The 26,075-nt window shown below is 40.6% G+C and overlaps 4 protein-coding genes across 7 annotated transcripts; 1 reads left to right on the top strand and 3 right to left on the bottom strand.

The window, feature by feature from the left end:
- The first annotated feature begins 547 nt into the window (after positions 1-547).
- chid1 (chitinase domain containing 1) lies at positions 548-5,394 on the top strand. Of its 2 annotated transcripts, none has more exons than XM_034587626.1 (12): positions 548-965; positions 1,610-1,753; positions 2,806-2,938; positions 3,029-3,073; positions 3,172-3,278; positions 3,365-3,426; positions 3,527-3,616; positions 3,705-3,806; positions 3,897-4,046; positions 4,288-4,368; positions 4,453-4,495; positions 4,591-5,394. In XM_034587626.1, the coding sequence occupies exons 1-12, from the start codon at positions 852-854 to the stop codon at positions 4,687-4,689; spliced, it is 1,170 nt and encodes a 389-aa protein (XP_034443517.1). In that variant the 5' UTR covers positions 548-851; the 3' UTR covers positions 4,690-5,394. The 2 variants fall into 2 exon arrangements, with proteins under 2 accessions (XP_034443517.1, XP_034443518.1); XM_034587627.1 differs by having other exon boundaries at positions 549-965; positions 1,606-1,753.
- Positions 4,905-8,166, bottom strand: gatd1 (glutamine amidotransferase like class 1 domain containing 1). Its single transcript, XM_034587630.1, has 7 exons — positions 7,991-8,166; positions 7,728-7,804; positions 6,227-6,332; positions 6,020-6,127; positions 5,840-5,931; positions 5,647-5,740; positions 4,905-5,531 (listed from the first exon to the last, which is right to left on the bottom strand). Exons 1-7 carry the CDS (start codon positions 8,037-8,039, stop codon positions 5,416-5,418), a joined length of 642 nt encoding a protein of 213 aa, XP_034443521.1. The 5' UTR covers positions 8,040-8,166; the 3' UTR covers positions 4,905-5,415.
- A 618-nt stretch (positions 8,167-8,784) lies between these two features.
- Positions 8,785-13,934, bottom strand: cd151 (CD151 molecule). 2 transcript variants are annotated; one of them, XM_034587628.1, is made up of 9 exons: positions 13,764-13,933; positions 12,738-12,822; positions 11,636-11,827; positions 10,727-10,801; positions 10,427-10,447; positions 10,013-10,117; positions 9,743-9,898; positions 9,578-9,664; positions 8,785-9,459 (listed from the first exon to the last, which is right to left on the bottom strand). In XM_034587628.1, exons 2-9 carry the CDS (start codon positions 12,819-12,821, stop codon positions 9,400-9,402), a joined length of 780 nt encoding a protein of 259 aa, XP_034443519.1. In that variant the 5' UTR covers position 12,822; positions 13,764-13,933; the 3' UTR covers positions 8,785-9,399. The 2 variants fall into 2 exon arrangements, with proteins under 2 accessions (XP_034443519.1, XP_034443520.1); XM_034587629.1 differs by lacking the exon at positions 10,427-10,447 and having other exon boundaries at positions 13,764-13,934.
- A 772-nt stretch (positions 13,935-14,706) lies between these two features.
- On the bottom strand, positions 14,707-25,501 carry cracr2b (calcium release activated channel regulator 2B). Of its 2 annotated transcripts, none has more exons than XM_034587622.1 (18): positions 25,429-25,501; positions 22,627-22,877; positions 22,439-22,550; positions 22,174-22,321; positions 21,217-21,363; positions 21,029-21,119; positions 20,187-20,282; positions 19,921-20,108; positions 18,960-19,031; positions 18,754-18,808; positions 17,115-17,194; positions 16,905-17,022; positions 16,541-16,667; positions 16,379-16,460; positions 15,777-15,891; positions 15,414-15,521; positions 15,248-15,321; positions 14,707-14,971 (listed from the first exon to the last, which is right to left on the bottom strand). In XM_034587622.1, the coding sequence occupies exons 2-18, from the start codon at positions 22,873-22,875 to the stop codon at positions 14,887-14,889; spliced, it is 1,947 nt and encodes a 648-aa protein (XP_034443513.1). In that variant the 5' UTR covers positions 22,876-22,877; positions 25,429-25,501; the 3' UTR covers positions 14,707-14,886. The 2 variants fall into 2 exon arrangements, with proteins under 2 accessions (XP_034443513.1, XP_034443512.1); XM_034587621.1 differs by having other exon boundaries at positions 15,248-15,324.
- Positions 25,502-26,075: the final 574 nt, after the last annotated feature.

Below are 26,075 nucleotides of genomic sequence, written 5' to 3' on the forward strand. Positions count from 1 at the left end.
TAACTGTAAAAGGACAGTGAGCAGGATAACGGCTGTGAAAACTGTAAGGACGTAGATAAAATACTGAATGATTAAAGTTTATTTGACAGGGACAACGCTCATTAATCAACTTGGATGACACCACAGGAGCAGTATGGAGGCATGTTAGGTTTTTTCTATTGTCAGAAGGAGTGGTCACCATTTACCTGAATTCAATTGGATTGTGCTGCAACACTGTTTACAGCTGAAACTTCAAAAGTGTTTTGTGAACTCAAACACTTCACCCTCCCTCCATCGGCCTAGTGGTGAGTGGATAATGAGTGAATTTTCATTTTTGGGTATACTATCCCTTCAACTTCTATGGCCTCAATAATGATCATTTGGTTCTGATGAATGTTTCACAAAAACAAACCTTCGTTATCACCTTGGAAATAAACTTAGATGTATTTATGTATGTAGACTTTATATAAAGGTATAAACGGTGCGATACAACTTTAACAGCCTGCGCGCGCGCTCCCGCGGACGGCAATCAGTTTCTTGCAGACGATCACTTTTTGCCACAACACCTCCCGGAAGTCTCCTTCGCTCCACAACGTTTATTTTGAAAAGACCCCAATGCGGAAGACGCCCAGCTCGGCTCCAGAAACACGTTGGACTAAGTTGTCAGTGAATCCGGCTCCAGTCGTTTATTATAAGTTCGTGTTAACTCGGTCCGTCGGGATGAGTGGAGCCGGTGTGGCTCGTGGTTCTGTGTGATTCCAGAGACCATGCTGCCTTCTGATCAGTCCGTCCGGGAGGAAGCTGCAAACCTGCAGAGCTGAGCTAAAACCCACCGATTACTCTGAGGGATCGTTTCACCGCCTCCATCAGACATGAGAGCCACGTTAGTGCTGCTGCAGCTCGTCTCCTGCTGCTGCTGCCTGGTCACCGCCACTCTCTCAAAGACCGATGCCAGGTCTCACAAATCTCACAAGTCTGAGGCCGAGGTGAGTAACTTCAGCTGCTCCGCTCCACACTGGCTGTGAGCTGTCAGATCAGATCCTGCTCATGTCCCCGTGTCCACCTGCAGGTAGAGGGGCCTTTATCCTCCTCACCTGTCACTGTGTTGCATGTGCTCTCCTCTCACAGAGTCTGCATCAAGACGTATCCATCGAATCTGTATTCTTCCAAATTCTGAGATATTGAAAACCAATTTCAATTTTGCATCCGTGCACCTGAACCTGTGACACACTTATTTTACCACTGTATCCGTTCAAATACTTCCTGGACTCGATTGAAAGGTTATATATTGTCTAAGCTTAATGTGACACTTGACTAAGTGTTATTACATATTTTAAGGATGAGAATCATAACACACACTTCATTATAATCGAATGATTTTGTACGGTAAATGTCAAATCCAGCCCCCTCCTTTCTATTCTTTTCTGTTCTTTATATTTGGGTCATATATCTTTTTTTATGTATGCCCTTTTTTATTTATCGTAACGAATATGTGTTTGTCGATATGTCTGTTTATTTAACTGCACTGTTGCTTTAGCTGATTATTTCCTGTGTTGAGCACCTACTTGTAATACATGTTTGTAAATAAAGTTGTTCTGTGTGCTCTCCTCTCTCCGACCCCACTGTTCAGACGTCTGCATCTGAGTTATCTGTGCTGGACAGAGGCCTGGTTGTGTCGGACCCGCAGTGGAAAGACATCGTGAAGGAGGAGAAGAGACACGTTGCTCTCATCAAGAGAACATTTCCAGGAGCGGTGCTGGGATATGTCACACCTGTAAGTCTGAAATCCATCTGCCAACATTAAAGTCTGTCTTGTTACAGTCCTCACTTGTGGCCATGAAAGGTGGCCATGAAAAGTGGCCATGAAAAGTATCCTCAGTCCTCGTTCTGTGCAAAATGCATTTAAAAGTTAGCAAAGCTTCATGATTTAATCATATGACTTGGAATTTATAATAAAAAGATTGCAACATTGATAGAGCTGAAAATAGTCGAGAAATCGATTTTGTTTTGATCATTTCATATTTGCTGATTTCAGCTTCTTCAGCGTTTAGAACAAGTGTCTTTCTTCGTCTTGTGTGTAGCTAAATTCTAAATGTGTGGGATGTGGACTGCCCACATGACAAAACAAACTAGTGGTGCTCTGAGAGTTCATAACTCTGCTAAGGCCAACGCCCTATCTCATCATGTCAAAGAACGTGAATCTGCCCATTTATTCAGATCGGCTCCAAAATGTAATAAGTTCTTCCTTGGGCCATGTACCACCCCTCCACAAAATATCATGGAACTATATTTATATATGTATATATATTAATCCACAATGAAAGTTATCATTAGTTGCAGCCTTTTACTTTGGAAGAAACTCAAATTGTGGCTGTGCAATAAAACAAAAACAATAATTATCTCAATACAATTTTGAGGCCAGTTTAACAAAAGTCCAATATATATCAATATATTGCTTTATGCATTGTTTAAGCCCAGTGAGGAGGTATAACACATCATTAATCTACCTCCGATTTGTATAAAGTTTTGCTGTTTATCAGGTGTTTGTCATTTCCTGCTCATTAAGAAGAGTTTAAAACCACAACATTCACTTAGGAGCAAAAATCTGTCTTTAAATTTAAGACAGAAAGAAATAAAATATTTTATCTTGATGATATTTTTGGCCATATCGTCCAGCCCTTACTCAAATATCACCACGTCTTTCATTGGAGTTGTTGGAGGAGGAATAACCGTAGAAAATCTAACACCTGACTTGTGTTGATGTGCACCCGTCCTTGAAGCTTTGTCTTGTATCTGAACTGCATGTGGTATTTTCCTACCCTGCAGTGGAATTCTCACGGTTATGACGTGGCCAAAACGTTCGGCCCCAAACTGACCTCGGTGTGTCCGGTGTGGCTTCAGCTCCGCCGACGAGGACATGAGACCTTTGACGTCACGGGACTCCACGATCACGACTCAGGTGGACGGCCCACAGCACTGACCTGACAGATAGTAAACACTCCTCTTGTCTTGAGCACTTAGTAATGGATTTTTTTTTCCATCTTTGCAGGATGGGTCAAAGCTGTGCGCAAGTCCAACAAAAAAGTCAGGATGGGTCAGTAAATAACCAACCAAACAACTCACATCTGTTCATGTGGGTCAGCCTGTGTGGTTTAATAACTCATTGTAACGCTCCATGTTCTGTGTTGTCAGTGCCTCGGCTGTTATTTGACGGCTGGTCTTACCAGGACTACATGAGCGTGCTGGGGAGTGAGGAGGAGATAGAGGAGCTGGGCAGTGAGCTGGTGGATGTTGCGAAGGTGATAGAAGTGTTACATGTCTCTTACTCTCATATCGCAGTGTGCAGTGTTTGTGCAGTTTATCTAATGACGCTGTGTCCTCGCAGACTGAAGGCTTTGACGGCTTCACCTTGGAGCTGTGGAGCCAGCTGGGCGGCAACAAAAGAAAGTGAGTTATTCTAACAGCAGCACAGTATTCTAAAATAGTAATAATACCTCTGGGGAAGCGTTAGGGTTAATGACACTAAACGTGTTTCTTCTCTGAGCAGGGAGCTGGTGCATTTAGTGAAACACATCTGTGAGACTTTGAAGGCTAAAAGATTGGACTGCATCCTCGTCATCCCTCCTGCAGTGACAAGGTGAATGAAAGAAGTTTATTTTCATTGATTATAAATGTTCATTTCTCGCTGATTTACCGTTGCATTTTAAATGTTCCGTCCTGATCAGTGAGGGGCAGCCAGGTATGTTCGGCAGGGAGGAGTTTGAACAGCTGGCTCCAGTAGTTGATGGATTCAGCCTCATGACGTACGACTACTCCAGCGGTGCCAGGTGAGCGCACAGGCACATGTGACGTGTGTTCATGAGGGAGAGACGGAGATGTGACTGTAACTGAGTAACTGCTTTTCTTTTTTTCAACAGGCCAGGGCCAAGCGCTCCGCTGGCCTGGGTGAGAGACTGTGTTCTCCAGCTCGCACCCGACACTCAGTGGAGGCAGAAGATCCTGTTGGGACTGAATATGTACGGACTTGATTTTGGAAGTCAGGGAACAGAGCCCATCCTGGGAGGAAGGTAAGAAAATACCAAGACTGCTGCTGGAATAAGTTTACATACGAGCAATCAACATGTTCAAATCTTAAAAATTTAGAATTCTCCACTAATTTGCACTCGTAAAACACTGTTGGACTTTTTTTTCTAAACCTTGATCTTCCTAGTAAAAACTTGACGTCTACATTATTCACATGGTAAAAGGCCTGAGATGAATAACAGAGGCAGCAACAGAGGACCAACAATTATCTTTGATTTTCCGCAGGTTCATTGAGCTCTTGCGAGAACACAGGCCCAAGCTTCTGTGGGATGAGTATTCTGCAGAGCATTATTTCACTTACAGAAGGTAATAAGAGTACGAAACTTTGAATGTGCACATCTTTGCTACTGGCATCGTTTAACAATGTATGTCTCCATTCTTTGACTTCAGGAGCAATGCAGCTAAACATGTGGTTTACTATCCCACACTGAAGGTAAAACTCTTCAGTTTCATTATGTCAAGACTCAACAATTTAACTTGTGTTTACCGTAAAATATGGAGGTTAACATTACTTTATTTATTTCACAGTCAATCTACCTGAGAATGTCTTTAGCCTCTGACCTGGGAACTGGAATTTCCTTATGGGAACTGGGACAAGGACTGGATTACTTCTATGATCTCCTATGAGCGTTTGAACTTGTGAGTGAAGAGTGAGGCACGTCGGATCATCAGCACGAGGATTTTCTTTCTCTGGAACACGGTGCACCAGAAACACTCTTGCTGGTGACGGTATTATTTTTCTTTTTTTCCCCCAAGCAACGGAAAATGAAATGAAGCCTGAAATGAGCCGCTGACAGGGTTTAGTCAATACTCGACCAGTCATGAAAGTGTTGACAGGTTCTGCCTTTATGAATGAAACATGGATTTGTTTATTAAAACGGTACAAGCAGCAGCCAATAGGTACTTCAGTATGTTTTATTCCTGTTAATCTGTGATGGTGCATAAATGAAATCAACTTGTACAGTTCAGTGCAAAAACACATCTCCATCCAGCAGAAGGAGCATGACCATCAGTCTGTACAGAATTTAAATGAAGGGGTATATTTTTGTTCAGAGACCTGTGACTAACCATCCTGTGTCAGGCTTTAAACATCCACCATCAATAAGCATCCGCTCCTCAAAAAAAAGTTTTCTGTTGTTTTAAATCTTCAGATCAAAATGTTTAATTGTGCAAATTTTAATAGATTTATAACGACAGCATTGACAAGTGATGAAGTTGTATTTACAGTGTGACCAGACATCTGTTCTGACTCAGCATCTTCCAGTATTGGTCTGAGATGAATGTTTGTTCAATGACTTGAATATAAATGTGAAACAATAAGCTGTTGTGCTCCTGATCCACGTGTTTCTGTTTTTACTTGGCGCCGCAGAGCAGGATCAGATTGTGCACAGCGAGTGAGGTGGACTGCAAGTTCTGACCCGTTATCAGGTGTCTGTCTATGACCACATGCACAGCGTCTTCTTGACTTGCTGGAAAACAGAGAGATAAATAAACAAGAGGGGGGGTGTTAGTGTAGTTTTAAAAAATGCAGATTCAATATTTGACCATGTTAGTTTAGTGTGTTTGCTCTGCAGGTCAGTTCACCTGTGTATGATCCTCCACTGTCTTTCACAAAGTCCTCAACGATCAGGGGCAGGTTGGCGAAGTCCGGCCTCCGCACCAGTTCAAACACTGATGGCTTCAATATAAACACAGTTTTTGTTAATTATTACACTGGAGGCATATGTACATATATATTTGAGCGTATAGTCTTCATGTTTACTTATGGAAAACGAACCCCTGTTAAACTGTAACCGTCGAAGATCCACCTCTGTCCCTCTGTGGCACAACACAGAGCCGACACTCCCTGTCCCACCGCACAAACAGGCTCTGCACACACAAAAACAACAACCAGTATCTGAACCACCATCTCTGCAGCAAACACACAGATTAAGTCCTGGCTGAGCCTCACACTCACTCTGTTGAGAGATGAAGTGTGTGAGGATGCGGTGCAGGGAGCCGCTGTGTGCCAGGTCGTTCAGCGCCCCGGGGCAGTCTGGGATGAGCAGCGCCTGGTATCGGGCACCTGCAACAAGGTCGTGATGACATGGAGTGAGCTGAGTACCAACCAACAGCAGCAGCAGGAATGAAAACAGACAAGCGGCCATGAAATTAATCTTCTCACCATCTATAGATTCAAGTTTAGCCGGTGTTGCATAAGGTTTCACGTTGAAATCCTGCACCCATCTGGCAGTGCTTTCATCCACTCCAACAAAGTCTATTGGCTTCCCCTGAAAGTCAGAAGAAAACGTCAGTAAGAGCGATGATGTCCATGTCTAAAGTCTAAAATGATGAAATATTTACTTGAGGTGAAACTAGTGTTTAAAGCAAATATTTTATTTGTCTTAGATAAGATTAGTGTTTCTGTAACAGAACTACAAACATGGCTGCACTATTCTAATATATGTAAAGGCTATTCAGTTTTCAAAGTAAAAAGGGATTTAAAGCGAAGTAGCTTATTATAGTAAGACAATAAAACTGGACCCTAAGCGTGCTTGAAAATAAGGCAGCTTAAGAAAAACTGTCAGACTGATATTTTGAGCTCCATTATTTTTTAACACTTTCATAATAAAACTACTGGTGCTGGTGACATATTTTAATATCATTCTATCAGAAGTACATTTACTGGTAACTCTTCTGATTAAGGATTTCCTGCCTGGTAAAACTGGCTCAAACTACAAGAAACCCAGCAGGAAATGTCTCAGTAAACGGTGATGACAGAGATAAGCTTAGTGTGCAACCATCCTCATTTACATACAGTATGTAACTTATTCATGTGGATGTGTAGAGCTGAGACAATTATTTAGATAATCCAGCCTGTTGAGCTCTCAGTACAACAGAGGACGCATAAGAAGAATTTACAAATTAAACAATACAATTATTAACAAAAAATATATGCAAAACAATCAATAAGTACATTTAGAAAGCCATAACGTAATCAAATAATTTAAAAATACGAACATAAAAATCTATTTGAAAATGCAGTCTAAAAAGAAAGGAATAAATAACTGGATTCACAAATTAAATTAAGAATACAGATTTTAATCAGGCCTTTAAAGGGGCAATTTAATTTCTGTTTTACATTTGAATTTATTATCCTACTATCTATTTGATTTGCTCACACATTGAACATCTCCCTTTACATTTACTCCTCTCAGGTAAAACTAAGCAAATGAACAAAGCACAAGGGCTATGACAGCTGGGGCATGTAGCAAGTGCAGCTCTCTAACCAATCAGAGAGCTTGATACTGATTACAGATTGCTATTTTGTTTGTAAATTATTTTTATTGCCCATTAAATATCAAACAAGGAATAACAATTCAATATACTCATTTACATAGTAATAAATTATATGTCATGAATCTTTTTTTTTTTTTAATGGTATGATTAGTTATTCAAAAATGAAAAACTATTGTGGCTTCTTTACATGGCAACTCAAACATTGCTTTAATAATGACTAATGACTGATCTATTAGACATTAGTAAATGATTAAATACACCCATTAATTACATCTAATAAACCCCAACACTACAGATGCACATCCCTGAGATCACTTCGATTTTGCAGAAGTTAACATCTGGTGACTTTCTGTACTGGTTTGAATAAAGTTATAACTGAGTCCTACCCCAGGTGTGGCAGTCTGGAGGTTAAACACTGAGCTGCAGAGAGTGAAGCACTGATGGAAGGACTTGGCGGAGACTCCTGAACAAACAAACAAACAAACAAACACATCAGCATCAGGAGGATCACTGCACATCTGGAAACATAAACAGCTGCAGACTGTTCAGCCACATGTAAACAAGTGATCACATGAAGAACAATTGATATGTGGCAGTGTCCGTTTCGTTTCTCTTCCTCATTGTGCAACACACGAGGAGACACACTCACCCTGAGGAGAGGAGCTGGCCACGATCAGACACGTTGGCTTGGCAGACATGTCGATGATCTTTATCTTCCCTCCACATGAAATTTTTTCTGTCTCTTTGGAATGAATAAGAAGAGAAATGTCGGTGGAGTCCTGCAGGAAATTATTAAAACACACGAGGAAGAAGTCTTGTCAGCTGACAACAACATCCGCTCATGGGATTTCAAAATAAAAGTCCAAGGAGAGGGAGAAGAGGAGCCATGATGGCTAGTTATTACAGCAGAAATGTAAGACAACTATATTTGATGATTTATTTGTCTTAGGGTTAACCGTAACCCTTTAACATTGTTAAAGACAGAAATAATAATAATCCTGAAACTGTCTTTTACTCTGCATAAAATTATTACAAAAATTATTCCCCATTGCTCCACTAAGTTTGGCAAAATTCTGTTAAGTAATTTTTGCACAATCCTGCTGACAAACAAATAGATAGTCAAGCTCTACCTCCATCAAGTTCCAACAGTCCCCTTATGAAACCACATTTAAATTAACTAGATCCAGATTTTTATTTGGATGTGCAATAAATTACACAAACTCAAAAATATTAGTCCCCTAAACATTTCTGATTTTGTTTTCATCAAGATCCATGAATTATTCTCTAAGAAATCATTGAAAAAGTTGAAAAACGCCTTATCTATAAAAGATAAATAAAAAATAATTCAGGTTCCTACCCTTGATCCTGACCTGCACCAATAATTGAATGGGTTCCTCCCTGAACCAACAGACACACAAACGTACACAGGTGAAAACAAAAACCTCAGCGAAGGTAAAAATGAGTGGTTACTATTTTTATTTGCATTCCAACGAACAAACAGTTATTTTTTGTATTCATCAAATGATCACTTTGGTTTGATCACTGACATACATTAAAAAAACAATCAAACAAAAAAGATAAACAATAAAGCACCAACACTGTTTGCAAGATAAAATATTTAAAAATAAAAATAAAATAAAATATAATAAAGTTTCAGCTAAAAATAAATCCAAATATAAATTGTGTTAAAATACATCTAAAAGGGCCGAAATCATGCATTTGAGTTGAAAGAGAATTGGAACAGAGCGTTCAGCAGCATTACAGTGTCTCCACTGTTTGCACTCTGACAATCATCATTTCATAATTTGAAGTGATTCATTTTATTATTATTATTATTGTCACTTTAGATCTAGCATTTATACCCACTTAGGAAAACCTGGCATTCTGAATTACATTCATGAGCTGGATGCAATGTAGTTTAGTTCTGCTCTGCACTTGCCTTGTGTTTGGTCTGAATGACAATAAAGTGAATATTGAATCTCTTGAGCATCCAGAACTGTGTAAAAAAAATGTGAGGCATCAAAATGTCATGTGAAACATGTTGTGATATTAAAGAACTCAGTATGGATCCTCTTTCAAATTTCTGTAAAGGCAGCAAGTGAACATCATCCCCACAAGCTGAAAGAGAACAGAGAAGAGGAACTTGTTGGTTACAAACCACAGGAACAACATTTGTCTACAGTTCAGTACTTTGCAGAACGTTTAAACAGATTAATATCAGACATTGTGGTTTTACCTGAAGAAATGCAATGCCAATGCCCACTGCCCCGAGAATATACAGCTGACTCAGGATGAATTCCTCTAGTTTCATGATGCAGCCTCCCTGAAAACAGAAAGGGGGAAAGAACATTTAAATCTTGCTCATTCAACCTTTTATCCAAAGGATCAGCTCTATACCCACCTCCACTTTGTAGATGTTGGAGGGATGGTCCCTTCGGCCGCAGAGGTCACTGGGAGTTTTACAGCAGCTATCAGGAACCAGCTGCCTGTTATCTGGAGCCCGGATCCACGCGCTGTCCCTCCAGTCTGAGAAGTTGTTACTGCCACAGCACTTAAACTGAAAGGGAGAGGGAGGAATAAGGGAAAGAAAGAAAGATGAGACAATGGTGAGTCACATTAAACTGCATCCACGTGCAGAAGGTCATTTCAAATTTTCTGACGACTTCCGCACCTCCTGCTGAAGCCTGTCCACCGCCTGTGTGACGCTCTCCTCCCCCGGCTGCTGGTATTTCTGCTGCATGGTCACCTTCAGGTTCTGTCTGAGCTCGTCGTCCAGCTGCGAGAGGAGATGCACTTCAGTGTCGGCTCAGGAAAACAATCGGTCACCGTCCATTTAAAAAAGCCCCTCGTCAAATTCCCTTCCTCCCCTGTTACATTCCACTGTACCTGTGCCCACCACATATAACTCACAGCATATGAGTGAAGGCCCCCTGACCCCACGAGCATGCTTTAAACTGACTCACCAACATAAATAGTTTTGTTTCTCGACTGACAAATGTGCAAAGAGTGACACTGAACCATCGTTTATCAAGATGTCAAAGGGAAACAGTTTGATATGAGATGGAAACAGGTGGCAGCGGATTACCTGGTAGCAGATAGGGAAACACTGGAGCCAGAAAACAGGGGGAGAAAGAGAGGTGTGAGAAGGATGGAAAAAAAACTGTACAAATGAAGAACATGCACAGAGAGGCATGCAAAGAAGATCTGCCAGCAAAGAGTGCAACGACTGAAGCATTTCATGAGTGGAAGAAAAAACGGAAAGGAAAGGGAGAGAGGAAAAATGACTACATGAGAGCAGAAAGGTCAGATTTGTAATTTATTCCTAAAACAAACTGACGCTAACAAGAATAATGAAAAAGAACAATCACAAAGTAGAAACATTTACCCCCTGGTAGTTTATGTAGGCCAGCACTCCAGCAACGACTTCCAGCAGGAAAATACACAGCAACAAGACCAGATACTGGAGAAAAAAAAGTCAGAAAATACATACAAACACATTGGTAAATGAACTTCAGCTGGAAAATATAGATGTGTTTCTATGCTCAGATGGTGTTTCAGTACATTTCTGTGCTAAAATATGACACTTAGGGATTTAAACTATTTGTGCACGACCCAGAAACCAAAATGACAACTATGATGCAGAGAATACACTGTGGGAGAGGAAGTTAGTAATCACAAAGGTCGTGGTAAATATGGATACAGACACAGGGTCACAGAGTTTATGGAGCTTTTAAGTATTATATCCTCTCTCTGCATGCGTGCGTCTCTCTCTCTCCCACCCTCCTCAGTCCACGCAGCCGCTTGTGATGCCCCTCATTCCTCTGGCATGAGCCGCTCTCTAAATCTAAACTCTTAAAGACACACTGTGCGTGACTTTGTCCGTTATTTCTGACGGTCATGCCCGTCTGACATAATCAGGAGACAAAAGGTCACCAGGGATTAACTTTCAATACACGTAGACCCAGACTAGGTTGTGTGTGTATAAACAGGAACTTATAGTGTCTTCCCTTGGTTTCTGATTCCAGATACGTCTATTATGTGTTCACATGTGTCTGTGTGTTGGTTTATTTGGACTACACAAAATCAACTGAGCTGATATCCACTAAACTTGGTGGAGTGATGAGGTCTGGTAAGAACCTAATCAATTTAGGAATGAATGTTGATAAACAGATGGATCCAGATACATTTCTTTGGGCCTTGGCGGAGGTATGTGCTCTACTGAGTGTGATTCTAATTAAATGGGGTTAATACTTTGGTGGAGTGTGGTGAAATAAACATTTTTGATCCATCTCACCACAGCCAAAAGACTCTTCATCTCCTTCAGAGTGGCACAGCATCCGATTATCCCGGTCACTATGACGATGACCCCGGCAGCTATCAGGATGTATGCTGAGGCCGAATAAAAGCTGGAGTTGAGTAAACTGATGTAGTCGCTCTTTTCCACCAGCGTCCACACTCCCACTGCCAGCACTGCTCCTCCTGCCAGCTGAAAGAACGCACTGTTATCCACTCAATGCAAGCCAGATGCTTGAAATGTCAAGAATGTGCCACAGCATTTTTTTAAGTCTTCTAAATTAGCTGCTAAAATGTGATGGTGATGCAAAGTAGGCAACGCCCTATTCTGTCACCGTGCGCCTCAAGAGACAGCAGTGAAATGTTTTTTTTTTTTAATCTGATGCACATAAATAGTCGTCATATCTGAATGGATACTTTGCATCATGGGAAATGAGTAGGTGACCAATACAGTCCTAAAGAATGAAGGTTAAAAAAAAAGTTAAAGTTTTGATGTGAATAAACTATCATTAAATTGTCTGTCAAGAAGAAACTGCAATATATCTTGGCACAACAGTATCTCTTGCAAACTTTGGAAGGAACAACGTACAGCAACATGTGCTTATGTTTACAGAGTAAGTGTGAGGAAGACTTTCTTAACAGTGAGAATACAGTAGTTTCAGTAAAATTAAAATCTTCATTGATATATGTAGTATGAAGCAAAGAATGAAATAATCACATGCTCTAAGTAAATGTTAAATATTACCTCTGCTAAGAAGGTTATGTTTTAACCCCTGGCCGTTTGTTTGTAAGCAAGATAAGGCAAAAACTATTAGACCGATTTCCAAGGAAATCTGAGGGAAGGAAGTATGTGGTATAAGTCAATAAAGAATCCATACAATTTTCGAGATCAACGGGCAGATCCAGGAATTTGTATGTTTAGGACACTAATTTCCATGCGTGTGTGCAATTTGGTGCAGCTTGATTGGATTGAAGGGGACTGTTGGGCCTTAGCAGAGGTTTGAGCTCGACTGAGTAACATTCTAGTTATAACTGGTGTAAATAATCATCACAGTATCTGTCTTGAATCCTGTTAAAATGTGAACACTTCTTTGGGAACTTACCCAGAAAAGAATATTGAATAGAAACAGTAGATATTTCAGGCAGATTGTCCCACAGGTGTGATTTTTGTCACCTCGCGTTTCCATTCTGAAAAAAAAGAAACTCATATATATCAGTATGATGGCAAACAGAAAACCTCAGCAAATGAAAAATGACTAGAGAACATCAGATTGCACAGAGAGAGAGCAGGTCGTTACCCTTCATCACACAACCTACTATTACTACACTTGCATGATGGTGAGTTATTGCTGGACACACACACACACACACACACACACACACACACACACACACACACACACACACACACACACACACACACACACACACACACACACACACACACACACACACACACACACACACACACACAGAGTTTGGTTTTGTTCCTGTGTTGATGATGACGGTGATTTACTGAAGGAGCTCAAACATAACTACAGTGAATATGAGCTGTACAAGCTGACAACATGTCTTTTTTAAGGTTTTATGTGTGCGGCTTTTGAAAACAGTCAACCAAAAATAAAATTCACTCCCTGATGAAATCAAATATGTTGCGGGGTAAACATACTTCACAACTTGTGTCACGTGTCGTCCAGCAGACAGATATATATGTCCCCTTCCCAGTAACTTAACCTGCTCTTCTCACACCCCAGTGATATACTGTTGACTGTTAAATATTTACCTAATGAATTAGTCAAAGTCTGTTTTTATCCAAACCTCAACTGAACTTTCTCATTCTATTTTTAGAAATGTGACTCAGAGCATCATGAGTGACTAGAAATCAGGGCTCACCTCTTTAAAAACAAAAAGGGTAAAAACACAATGGATATACAACAATAACCACATTAAAAACATGCTATTCTATGTTAAATATAAGCCTCTTTAGCCATAAGATAAAACGCTCCATGCGTGAATGTGATCTTTCAGCAAAACAAAATCTCCCGATGATCATATTCACAGTTATTTTTAACTCATTGTGTCATGGAAAAAACTGCTCTGCCTTTCTGCTGAGACCAGAATACTCCTACCTGATTTGCGCTGGTGGACCCTGGAGGATGTAGATTATTGGGGCAACGTCTTCCCAGCTCCTGCTAACCCCAGTGTCAATGTGCTGCTGTCTGAAGGTTAACTGCAACAGAGCAAGTTTTCAGTTGACACTCAGACCCGAGCGCCGGAGCGTCTGTCCTCTTTTGGCACAGCAGGCAGCTCGCCCCTCAGCCAGCAGCTTACAGAGAACATGTCTGCCCCCAGCTGGTTTCCCATGCATATAAAAATAATAATAATAATAATAATACATTTTATTTGTAAAGCGCTTTTAAGAGGTACTCAAAGGCACTTAACATGGTCAAAATAGTGACAATAAAAACAATAACAATAAGGTAACATTATAGCAGTTAAAATACAGTCATTTTACATTAAAAACAATTATAATACATAAATAAAATCACAGATTAAAAGCAGATTTAAAAAGGTGAGTTTTGAGTCCATTTTTGAAGGAGGTGAGTGAGGGAGAATGTCTGAGGTGTTGGGGGGAGATCTCCAGAGGGAGGGGGCAGCGATGGAGAAGGCCCTGTCCCCCCAGGTTCGGTGCTTGGACAGGGTAAGAGGGGTGAGGAGGCTGGTGTTGGTGGATCTGAGGTTATGGGTGGGATTGTGTCTGTGCAGGAGGTCAGAGAGGTAAGAGGGGGCGAGGTTGTGGAGGGTTTTGTATGGGATGAGGAGGATTTTAAACTGTACTCTTTGTTGAATGGGGAACCAGTGTAGGTTTTGAAGGACGGGGGTGATGTGGTCTCTGGTGACAGGGAGCTGAGTTCTGGACGTATTGTTATTTGTTGATGATTTTGGCGGATGTGCCATAAAAGATGCTATTGCAAAAGTTTTAAGTTACCCTCCCTTATAATATATAATTTTAAGTTATCAGTATACATCTTAAAACATGCAACTTAAAAGTAATTGTGTTTAAAAAGACAACAGAGGACTCATCAAAAAATAATCTTTAATCGGAGGGATTATATACACAACATAAACAAACCTTACAGACACTGCTCAGTAAACTTGTTCACAGAAAAATGTGTGACCTCAGGACAGGAAGTGTAACCATGCACTGAACCATGGTGTGAACCACATTTTTTTTTTTCTTTTCTTCTCTGTTTATGTACAGCAGCGTTTTGTAGACGTGTCCTCGCTCAGTAAAAGGGCATCTACACACTGTCGGTCATGCTGGGCGAGCAATGTCCTAAAATTTAAAAATATAAAAATCATTGTACAGCAGAAGCCACAGTGTTTGAGAGGAGAAATGAATTTGCAGTTTACAGCTCTGAGCAATCATGGTTGACTAGATATAATGTAATGTATGTAATTTATCGACCAAAATAGGTTTGTTCCAGCAACACACACATTATTTGAAGACATCACCAGAGGCTCTGAATAATTGTTATTGGACTACATTGTTTTAGTTGGTAAATGAGTCATTCAGTGTAATAACACAATGCACAGTAGAGAAATATCTTACCTTGCCAGGTGAGTCATCAGCTCCTCCATGTTATGTCCGGTCTTGGCACTGCACTCGTAAAACAAAGCTTGGTGCTGCTGTAAAAAACAAAAATGTGTTTCATCTAAAAAAATATAATGAGGAAGATCACTGAAGAAAGTTGTTTGAATATTCAATTAAACCTCACCTCTGCCAGCCTCTGCCCCTCCCTTGTGGTCACCTGTCTGCTGTGTGCGTCTGCCAGATCCAGCTTGTTCCCGAGTAGCATTAACACTGCACCTTCACACATCTTCTCCTGCGACAGAGAACAGGTGACACAACTCTTTCTTTATTATCTTTATCATTAATTAGAATTAAAAACTGAGGTAAACCTACAAAAATAACCTAACCGAACGAAAAGTAGTACTAAAATGAATACTTCACTTTAAAACTTCAATGACATCTGTGTTTACTTAGCTTCCTGTTGTAATATGGTGGGAATAACTTGCACATGTTTTCAAATCTTTTGTGTTTTTGCACCCAGCCCTCCGTGACACCTCCGCCTGTTCACCTTCACAGAGTCCATCCATCCTCTCACCGCTGTGAAGGAGGGGGAGTGAGTTACGTCGTACATGGCGAGGACACCGTCAGCCTTCCTGTAGTACTGCTCAGTGATGCTGCGAAACCTGGAGAAGGAATCAAAGGTTCTCTTTGAGTCCAAGTGACGACAGGTCAAGATGTGAAGAAATTCCCTTAAGACGTTCTTGAGATATCATGTTCAAGAGTCTGTGTGAGGTCGTGGTGACCTTGACATTTGACCGTCCAAATCTAATTGGTTAATCTGTGAGTCTGAGTGAACATTTGTGCCAAATTTAAGAGGATTCTCTCAAGATGTTCTTGAGATAACACTTACATGAGGGAAAACAAATAGTTCAGTGAGATCTTCGACCACTGAAATCTAATGAGCTCATCCTTGAGTTTAACTGAACATTTGAAGCAAGTTTGAAGAAATTCCCTCAAGGAGTCTTAGAGATGTCATGTTCAAAAGAATGGGACTGATGGGCAAATGGAAGTATCACAGTACGCACGGCCACTGTCTGTCACTGACACAGAGGCATTCAAAAAAAGGACACATGGCTGGTAAACATGAGAACAAGCTGTGTCTTATCTGACCTCTCCTGTCCCGCAGTGTCCCACAGCTGCAGGGTGACGGTGGTGGAGTCCACAGTTAAAGTTTTCATCTGGAAATCCAAACCTACAAAACAACAGAGGAGTGACACACTGACACATTGAGGAGTGAGTTAATCGTTAAGACATAATAAGTGAAACTCTTACCGACAGTAGAACTCGTGTTACTGAGGAAGCTTCCTGTGCAGTAGTGCTGGATGAAGGAGCTTTTACCCACAACTGAGTTACCCAAGAATACCACCTTGAACATTCGCTGATGACTGACAATTTTGATCTAAAATCCGGGTAAAAGACCAATTTAATTCAAACATATGTACTTTTTTAATGCCATTAAGAGAAAAGGTTTTTTTTGTGTAAGAAATATGAAAATCTGGGTCACTTATTTGTGCTGTGCAGACCACAAAAGCCTATTATTATCTTCTCATACCCTCTGTTGCTCCTGCTACTATGTCATTAAATTGATTATTTAAGAATAAAATGTGTATATCTTCATATGTAATATTTTCCCTACCTGAGTTTGAGTCTGTTCAACATTTTCCCCCCTGACTCTACATGTTGGCTGGTGTCTCTTGGATGTATTTGTCATCTCTGTGTCTTTGTTCTGCTCCAACTCATCAGAGCTCAGCTGTCTTCAGGATCCACAAATACACAGAGTTAGTGTCTTCCTGAGGCAATACGACTTTTACTGAATGTAAAATCAGATGCAGGTACTCATACAAACCTTTTCAGTGGCTTGTCTTGCAGAAAGTAGTTACCTATGATTGAGCCTTTCTTCTCCAAAATCTTTTTGACATTTGGATTCTTTTTGTGGAAAGTGAGGCAGAAGAAACAGGTGGCATTAAGATTTCTACTGTTATAGATACTTATAGTCTGAAACATGTTCGATGGTCAGTAAAGGAAGAACATGAATTAACACTCTGTTCTTTGTGTCAACTCTACTAATTATTTCACACAGGCTTATCATTTAAAAAGGGTTCAGTCCTATAGTGTAATTTTTTCTGCTACAAAGCAGTTTATCATAATCATCAATTGTCAACTGAAAAATAGAAAACCAACAGTAATTAATTGGGTCATAGGCCCTGTTCAGACCTGGTATTAGCATCCATACTGAGAGATCCAATCACAAGTGGACACCTTTATGTTTTTCTGTTTGCACCCGGTATAAAAAGGTGTCTCAGGGTTAGGGTTAGAGTTAGGGTGAACACTTATGATCAGATCTCACTACCCTGATCTATATGTAAACAAACACAAACAACGCTTCTGCTCCCAAGGACCAAATTATGTTGTTTTTACCCAGTCTGAGTTTACAGATGTGTGTGATGTCACTGTGTTTGTGCGTCTGTGTGTTGGCATGAGTGAGGAAGAGAGAGGTAGAAAGAGATGAGAATGAGGAGGGGCTGTGAAGAATGATTTTACCCATTTAAGAAAAGTATCAACAACTATATGTTGGTCAGTGTTGATATTGTGTCAGTGGCAGGAGACAAATCTACGTTAAATATGTTAAACTGTGGCGGGTCAGAGACGTTAGTAGGTGGTCCTTCAAATGTGGCACATGACGTGTTTGCCTTAACATAGAGAAAGGAATGTGGCTCCATGCGCCACAGAACAACTCCCAAGGTGGTCTAAGTGATCAGATCTCAAGATGTGTTGAAGATGTATTTGGGTGCATTCAGACCTGAACTTAGCACCGACCCCTTGTGATTGGATCGCTCAGGACAGATGTAACCACCAGGCCTGAACAGGGTCCAAATTAGAAGAGTTTCTTGAATGAATGTTTTGTATCCTTTGTCGGCCTCTTTGGTCAGAAACCTGAATGGAAGCTTGAATCCAGAAATTACTGTGATTAACAGCTTTGGCAAAAGTTCTACCTTCATTTTCTCAAAGAACGTGAACGGGATAAGAGGGAACATGCTAATAAATGTGAGAAGTGTGATAAATGAAAGGGCTTTATTGGTTTGGTACCGACCCACTTTAGTTAACTGCATAAATATTGCAATGTACAGAATCATTAATGATCATTTACACATATTACACTCTGTCCATCACAGGACAGAACAAATGTCTTTTCAGCAAAAATCCTTCACTCCACTAACCAACATCTACAGAAAAAAACCAAAAAATAACCAAAATTGCTGACATGAACAACTCCCAAACGATGTCAGTGACTTTAACACGAGTTCAGTTAATAACCAAACAATAACAGCTGCCCATATAAATAATCATTGTCCATAAAGCATGAAGTCTTTCCAGGACTTAGCTTAGGGCGGATAAACCTCCTGATGTGTCCACGGCGTACAAAGGTCCTCACTGAGGTAGTAAGTTAGAGGCAGAGCAGGAAGAACAGAGCGTCTGTGACTAACCCTCTTCTGAGAGTGTTGAGCGTCTTTTTCATCTCGCAGCCGTTTGTTCATATCCCTGAATCAGAAAGAGGAAATCAGTTAGAGACATTCTCACACCGACTGATCCACATGTGGAATACACACACTGGAAGAACGTGAGCTGATTTTCTTTACACATTTCTTTAAGAACGTCATTGAAACATCGAACAGCAGCAGGTTGGACTCACTTCAACAGTTCCAGTTGTCTGAACAGGCTGTCCTTCTCTTTCTGAATGTTCTTTGACACCTTCACCACATTTCTACAGAGAAACAAGCAAAAGACAATTCCTGTATTTGGGATATTGTAATCAAATCTCGTAAATATGACCAAAAACAACAATAAACTAAGTGCTGCCATGTAACAGACCCATGGGCAATGTCCTGCCGCCGTAAACACCAGAATATGACAGCAAATTGACTTCTTTTGACTTCTGTTTGAATGATAAAATTACAGCACCCAGCTGTTCTAGGTTTTTACTTACCAACCTTTTAAAAATATATTTAACTATATGTTTATGAGCTGTTTTATTTTAGGCTGAGTGCCACCAACAGAGTGAGGAATTCAGAAAGTAGGAGTAAGAGAAAGTAAGAGATGGAAGACTACTATTTTTGATCTATTTGTTATTAGTTAAAATAAAAGACTTGCGCCTTCCTTCTTAATTATTTCTTCTTTATCATCAGATCATCTTCCAGTGAGTCAAAAAGATTCTTTGGAGTGATCTTATTTCCTCCACTTGGAAAAGTCATGGATTTGATTTAATCTCACATCATCTATAGTGACATGGTCCCGAATCTCCCCAAAAACTTTCACTGCCCCGCAGCAAGTTTGAACTCAAAAGGAGGTCATATGACTCTCATGTGTTTATTGCTGTTTTTATTTTTACAGCAAAGCAGTCACGCACTTTCTTTCTCTCAAGAACCATTTTTGAAATGGAGATTTGATGAAGAAGAGATTTTGTTCATCAAGATCCCCGAATTATTCCCTGGAAAAATGGGGTAATTGTTGAAAAAATGCCCCAACGAACAAACAGACAGGGGTGAAAACATAACCTACTTGGCGGAGGAAATAACAATATCCAGGCTACAAGAGCGACAGTGTTTTCATGATCTTATACTTTGGACATTCAGGCAGTTATCTGTGCCTCTCACCTCTGTCTGGCCACTTGTTCCTGGGCAGCGCTGAGCTGCAGCAGGCTGAGCTGACCCAGAGCGCCCTGCAGCTGCTCTCTGCCGTTCTCCATCTGGTCCTGTAGCTGGACGTTGAGGCTCCGCAGCTGCTGGTTCTGCTCCTTAACGTTCACCTGCTCACAGCTCAGCTGCTGGACTCTGGTCTCCAGCTGAGGACAAAGACAGGTCCTGTGATTCTCTCATCAAACTATGGCGTTATCAGACATTACAGACATTTGGATGCTTACCTCTTTCTGTTTGGTCATTGTGTTCTCCAGCTCCTGCTCTCGCATCTTCAGCTCCTCTTCAAGTTGCTTCCCTCTTTGCATCAGTCTAATGCCGTCCTTGATTTCACAATAAATTAATTAAATGCTGTGATGACATCACTCTTATTAAATGGCACAAATCTTGGACTAAGGATGTTTTCATAACTGAAAGTTCAGACCAAGGTCAGAACAAAGGTCTTTGTTACATTGTGTACATTTGATATGGTTAGTTTTGGTTTCACATTGTAATTAAGGGAGTGGACTAAAAAAATGTGTATGACATACATGTATCCTGTCATCATCATGTACATGAGCTGCGTCTAACTACATTTGACATTTGACATCAGTTTCGTTTGTGGAGGGGCGTACATCTGACGTTGGCATGTTAGTCTTTCCATTTGAATAAAGAAAATAAATCAATCTTTTCATTTTGTGGATTTCATTGCCACTGTATTATCGTTATGGTGTTACAAGCAGAGTCACCAACTTCAGGCATAGTACTCTACACGAGTCCGAATGCAACAGATGAATCTCCTTGTCATTGAAACGTTATAGCGTCAGAGGCAAAGACTAGAAGCAATCCTGCAAGCTTCTTCTCTTTTTCTTCTTCTACTGTTTAATGCTGGTTCAACTTCCTGCAATTGGTCTGCAAGTACAAACTTCCCAAAAAGTATTTTTACACTGCAAATGAACTGAACCATGGTCCGCTGGTCCAGATCAGAGGCACCTTTCACACCTTTCACATATTTTGGTTCATAGTAAACTGAAAAGTCAGAAGGTCCAGATCAAACAACCAAGTTATGAAAGCGCCTTAAACTCTGTACCTGAGCCTGGTGTTTCCGTCTCTCCTCTCTGAGTTGACTTTCCAGGTCTTCATAAATGGACCGAACAACCTGATCGTGTTCGCTCTCGCGTCTAAACCAGGAAAACAAAATCAAGTCAACAGTTACATTTGGCAGAGTTGATGTTGTGTTCAACGTGCAGAGGCAGACAGAGGTAATGAAGTGTGGACCTGCGCAGAGCTTGTTCCAGACTGTCCCTCTCTCTGATGGAGTCCTGTAAATGGGACACTGTGTGGACCAAGACACTCTCCAGGACACTGAGCAGCTCTGGTCTTTCTCTCTGGAGCTCACACCACATAGAACACAGCTCCTGCTGACTGACACACAACAAAACAACAACACAAAGCAGTTAAAAGACTGAGGATATTCAACCTTAAAAGTCTGACACTGACCTTAAACTTCACTTACCTTAAATAAATGTTTCAAAGTTTTATGACAAACTGTTTGCAGAGCACGTACGAAGTAAGACTGGGAACTAAATACTTGATCTACAAGTTGTTTAAATGAGGAGATTATGGATATACACAAGTATCAATGATTTTACATGTTCAGTTTTGTGTTTTTGACAGTCGCTTGCAATGATGAAAATCAACTATGGATACAATCAAAACATTTTTTCATTGTAGATTGATATTTTGAGTAATTTCTTCAATATCAATAATCATTTAATCTATAAAATTGTTTTAAAAAAGTGGTAAAATATGTACATTACAATTCCTCAAAGCTGGAGTTAAATCCTTCAATGATAGTTTTATCTGATGAGTCCAGAACTTATACATATGTAGAATAAGGAAAATATTAGCATTTGAAAAGCTTTAAAAGAGAAATAGGGGAAGTAATTGATAAATTATCAAAACAGTTGCCAATTTACTTTCTGTCCATCAACTAATAGATTAATTGTCTAATTGTTGTGGTCCCGTACGTCTTGTAGTGTTTATTCATCCATGTAATATCTTTTCTATATTGATACATTCATTCAAAAGTTGACCAACATATCCCACCAACACATATGTGACAGACAGAGTGTTAATTGGGAAAAAATATAATTATAAGTAGTATATAAACTAGTGTCTGTGGTTTGGTGAAAGATATGGTCACCCTGTGATAAAACAGTGGTTTCATCTTACTCTTTAAAAAGTTTGTCAGCACCCAGCTCCATCAGTATGTTTACAAATCTGATTGCAGTGGCATCCTGGGACCAGTCCACCTGGTCCGTATCCTCCTTCGCTTCGCCTGGACTCAACTCAGTCGTGTCCTCATGTCCCACCAACTCACCTGAACCACAGAGTGAGGAATAGCACAGAAGAATTCATTAATACTGTAGGAGAAACGTTTTTGTCCGTATGTCACAGTGAACGGTGGGATCAAATCACTCCAAAGTACAACACTCACCAAGTCCAGTGTTGAACTCAACAGGAGTGAGGAATCCATTGCTCTCTCGGTCCAGACTCTCAAACACCGTCTCCAGCTGTTCAGGAGACAGCGGCAGCTCTCTCTGTAGCCTCTGATCAGAAGAAGATGGAAGTTGAAGTCTCTATAATCAGCCTCAAGGTTTTCATCCTGTGACACTCGACGCTCACCTGCATGTCCCTCTTTGTGATGAAGCCTTTCCCCTCTTTGTCACAGAGCAGAAACAGCTCCTTGGCCTTGCCCATGGTCTCTGTCTGCGGACTTCCTGCTGCTGCCGCTCTGGGTGACGCCAGTGGGCTGCTTCCCAAACTATGCCTGGGGCTCCCAACAGTAAAGCCCCGTGGTCTGGGGCTCACTGGCACAGCCTCGCCACTGCCCTGGCCCACCAGCACCTCGCCATCATTCAGCCACTTAGACATGACTGGACAGAGGAACATGGATTGGATGAGGAGTTGGTTTATATCTGTCCATCAGTCTACATCGACAACAAAATACTATTTTCAGGTACTGAGGTGGTACATGAATATAGATAGATAGATATGATTCATATATATGCAGGATTTTTTTTTCATCAAGATCCAATTGATGATCCCCTGGGAAATCAGTGTAAACGTATAAGAAAAGATTATCCAGATTCACCCCAAAACTGAATGGGTTCTTCCTGACCCATAAAATATCCTTACACCAAGTTTCATGGTAAACTGTCCCGTAGTTTTTGTGCAATGCTGCAAACTAACAGACAAACAAACACAAATGAAAACATAACCTCCTTGGTGCAGAAAATGAAAATAACTTTGCCCTATAGTCAGTATTTAACATTTGAATTTGTCTGTTTGAAGCATAATTATTTCCTGATAAACCACAGTGAATTTATTGACAGTTGAGCTCTTCTCTCGTAGTGTTCTTAATTATTGTGAGAAACTGGCCCTACAGGTCCTCCCTTGTCAAACACCAGGTGACGAACAAACTAAGCTGTGACTGTGCACAATATCTACAGCTGCTGCAACCAGTTCTGCACTCTATGAGATTTGATTGTGGTTTGAAGAAACAAATATGATGGAAATTAACATATTTATATATATATATAAAATGTCAACATTTGCAAGGCACACCAGTTTTGACTCAGACACTTGTCTTCAGGCGGTCGAGTCGGTCGTCTTCACTGTTTATTCAGATGAGGAAGATATAAGATAAACGCTTCTCAGCCAGAAGGGTCTGTGACTGTGCACCAGGATGTGTAAGGGTAAAAGAACAGGATGGGGTCATGTGAGAGGAGTTACTGTGTACTTGAAGGGGAGGGTGGATGGCTGCGGGAGCGAGGAGATGCAAATTAACGTTTGCAGTAGTTTGCATTGTCAGGATTAACAACAATTACACACAAACGCTGCTCTCAGGAGCCATGGCACTCATAAAACACTGATTTGTGACAAATGCACACGTCATACACAATCAGTCCTCGGGTTAGATGACATTTCTGTTGCTTCCCAGGAACATATCAGCCTAAATCAGAAATGGTTTCATTCAAACAGAGTTTCAAAATCAATGCATCGGACCTGGGGCGACTGAGCCTTCTCCATTTACTGACCCCTCCTTCTGAAATGCTCTCCCTAAACAAATAAGACCTGTCAACTGTCAAAACAAAATTAAAAACCCACCTCTTCACAACTGCTCTTAATGTGTTATCACTGATATGTATTTTATATCTCTAGTGATTTACATCTCTATGTTTTTAGCAGACCCTGAGCCATATAGTTTCTGCCCACACCAAAACTCCCTGCTTACTCCTGCAATAACTGGGAATATCCACATCTTAAATTCATATTTTATTTTTGTCATACTCCTACCGACATCATTACATTGTCTTTAAATGCAAACAACTACTGCACACGTCTCCTATTCTGTCACCTCTTGTATTTAGTCTCTTGTTTATAGGCTTATTCGTGGTTCTATTACATTTAGTACTTTACTGTGTATTCTAGTACTTTATTGTGTATCATTTAGTTCGGGAGTACGTACAGTTTTTAGTACATTTTGTTTAGAACATTCTATTTTGAGGTATTTGAATTCTTCGTATCTGTTTTACTGCTACTTCGCTCTATGTGCAATGCCCTTGACTTGCTGCTGTAACACAGTAACTTCCCAGTTTGGGATCAATAAAGTACAAATCTATCGATCTATCTTTCTATCTGTCTATGTAACATGTTTTGGAGTATTGTTAAAAATGTTATACAATGTAAAGTATTATTTTGATCATTATCTTAACAGATGTCTTTGCAGAATAGTGGGATAAAGTACAAACTGAACTGTGCCTCAGTATTAAATGAACAGCCCCCCCACCCCCCCTCCCTATCTCTGTTTCAAGGCATAACACCTCAAATAAAGGATGTTCTGATAAGGTCTAGTGAAGCATCCCGCTGGTGACTCGTGGAGCCTTCAGGACGTCCCTGGAACGTAAAGATATGCGGGTTGTCCTGGTGCTAGTCTTGTGTAAACATTACACGTTAAGGATTTTGTGTGTCTGACCAGACTCCAATCAAACCAGCAGCCACGCAAAGGTCAAATAAACTCAAACACACCTCAGCTACACACTATTCATCAGCAGGGACACGAGGACAGCGGCTTTACAACATGTCGCGGGCAACTAAACTGTCAAGGATAAATAACACCACCCTCAATGGGACATGTTGCTCTCGAACACGTTAAGACAGAAAGCGGTTTTGAAACGTTTCCCACAAACGCGCCACAGTTTCCCACCATGACTCAAACGTGTTGATACGACGACATGAAGCTGCCCTGGACATAACGAGCGTATTTGATATTAACGGAGAAGGACGACTCAAACAGCCGCTGGTTACACGACCTCACACTGAACACGGAGTGAACACAAGCCCGGTTGTGTCTTCGCAGTTCGGACTAAGTCCCATTATTATATTTCTGTGAGTTGAGAGAAGTTTGTGGAGCCTTGAACTCACCGTGTGTCGGTGCAGGTGTCCCACCACCGCTGTCCAGCTGTCACTGCAGCAAGTACCGGCCGCAACCGCTGGGTGGCAGGGACGACCCTGTGCTGCTGACCTGTACCGTAATGATCGGTGTAGCTCGCTCACACTCTTCCACTCAACATTGTTGTTATAGGCCCCTGTTGACCTGCAGCCACTATATATGAAAGTTGTATTGTTCCCCCAGACACACAAAAACCAAGAAATGACACGATTAGGTATTTTAATCAATCAGTGATCATCTTATATGAGAATCTAACACCGTAGATATTCTATTTACACTTTACACATTCTGTTTACTTTGCATTGGCTTTTACCTGATTGTTTTTTATCCTTTTCTTTTGCCATTGCTTTTAAATGATGTTGCAAGGAATATAATTTTAGATTTTGTATTATATGATTTGCTGTCTTTGTTTTATTTCTCTTCTTTTTGAAGCACTCTTAAATGGCTCTTTTGAAAGGTGCTATATAAATAAAGTTACTATTATAAGTTACTTATTATAATTGTATATTGTTTCTATTATATTGTCTATATCTTTCCTTTATTGTTTCTTATTTTCAATTTCTCTGTTGCTGCTGTAAGATGGAAAATGTCCCCATAGTGGATCTAATGAAGGATTATC

The sequence above is a fragment of the Hippoglossus hippoglossus genome, chromosome 6 (assembly GCF_009819705.1).
Source record: "Hippoglossus hippoglossus isolate fHipHip1 chromosome 6, fHipHip1.pri, whole genome shotgun sequence".
NCBI lineage: Eukaryota > Metazoa > Chordata > Actinopteri > Pleuronectiformes > Pleuronectidae > Hippoglossus > Hippoglossus hippoglossus.

Bases quoted from the DNA above. Each gene is read 5' to 3' on its own strand.
- chid1 (XM_034587626.1), top strand. From the start codon at position 852: ATGAGAGCCACGTTAGTGCTGCTGCAGCTCGTCTCCTGCTGCTGCTGC. The intron at 2,939-3,028 runs GTGGACGGCCCA...CCATCTTTGCAG, and splicing joins ACTCCACGATCACGACTCAG to GATGGGTCAAAGCTGTGCGC. The intron at 3,279-3,364 runs GTGATAGAAGTG...GTGTCCTCGCAG, and splicing joins AGCTGGTGGATGTTGCGAAG to ACTGAAGGCTTTGACGGCTT.
- gatd1 (XM_034587630.1), bottom strand. From the start codon at position 8,039: ATGTCTGCCAAGCCAACGTGTCTGATCGTGGCCAGCTCCTCTCCTCAG. The intron at 6,128-6,226 runs GTGAGAAGATTA...ACCTTGTTGCAG, and splicing joins TAAACTTGAATCTATAGATG to GTGCCCGATACCAGGCGCTG. The intron at 5,532-5,646 runs GTGAACTGACCT...TCTGTTTTCCAG, and splicing joins CAGTGGAGGATCATACACAG to CAAGTCAAGAAGACGCTGTG.
- cd151 (XM_034587628.1), bottom strand. From the start codon at position 12,821: ATGGAAACGCGAGGTGACAAAAATCACACCTGTGGGACAATCTGCCTG. The intron at 11,828-12,737 runs GTAAGTTCCCAA...GCGTTCTTTCAG, and splicing joins TATTCAATATTCTTTTCTGG to CTGGCAGGAGGAGCAGTGCT. The intron at 10,802-11,635 runs GTGAGATGGATC...TTTTTTCTCCAG, and splicing joins TGAAGAGTCTTTTGGCTGTG to TATCTGGTCTTGTTGCTGTG.
- cracr2b (XM_034587621.1), bottom strand. From the start codon at position 22,875: ATGTCTAAGTGGCTGAATGATGGCGAGGTGCTGGTGGGCCAGGGCAGT. The intron at 16,461-16,540 runs GTAAGAGTTTCA...GTTGTTTTGTAG, and splicing joins TAACACGAGTTCTACTGTCG to GTTTGGATTTCCAGATGAAA. The intron at 14,972-15,247 runs GTAAGATATTTC...TTTAAATTTTAG, and splicing joins CTGATGACTCACCTGGCAAG to GACATTGCTCGCCCAGCATG.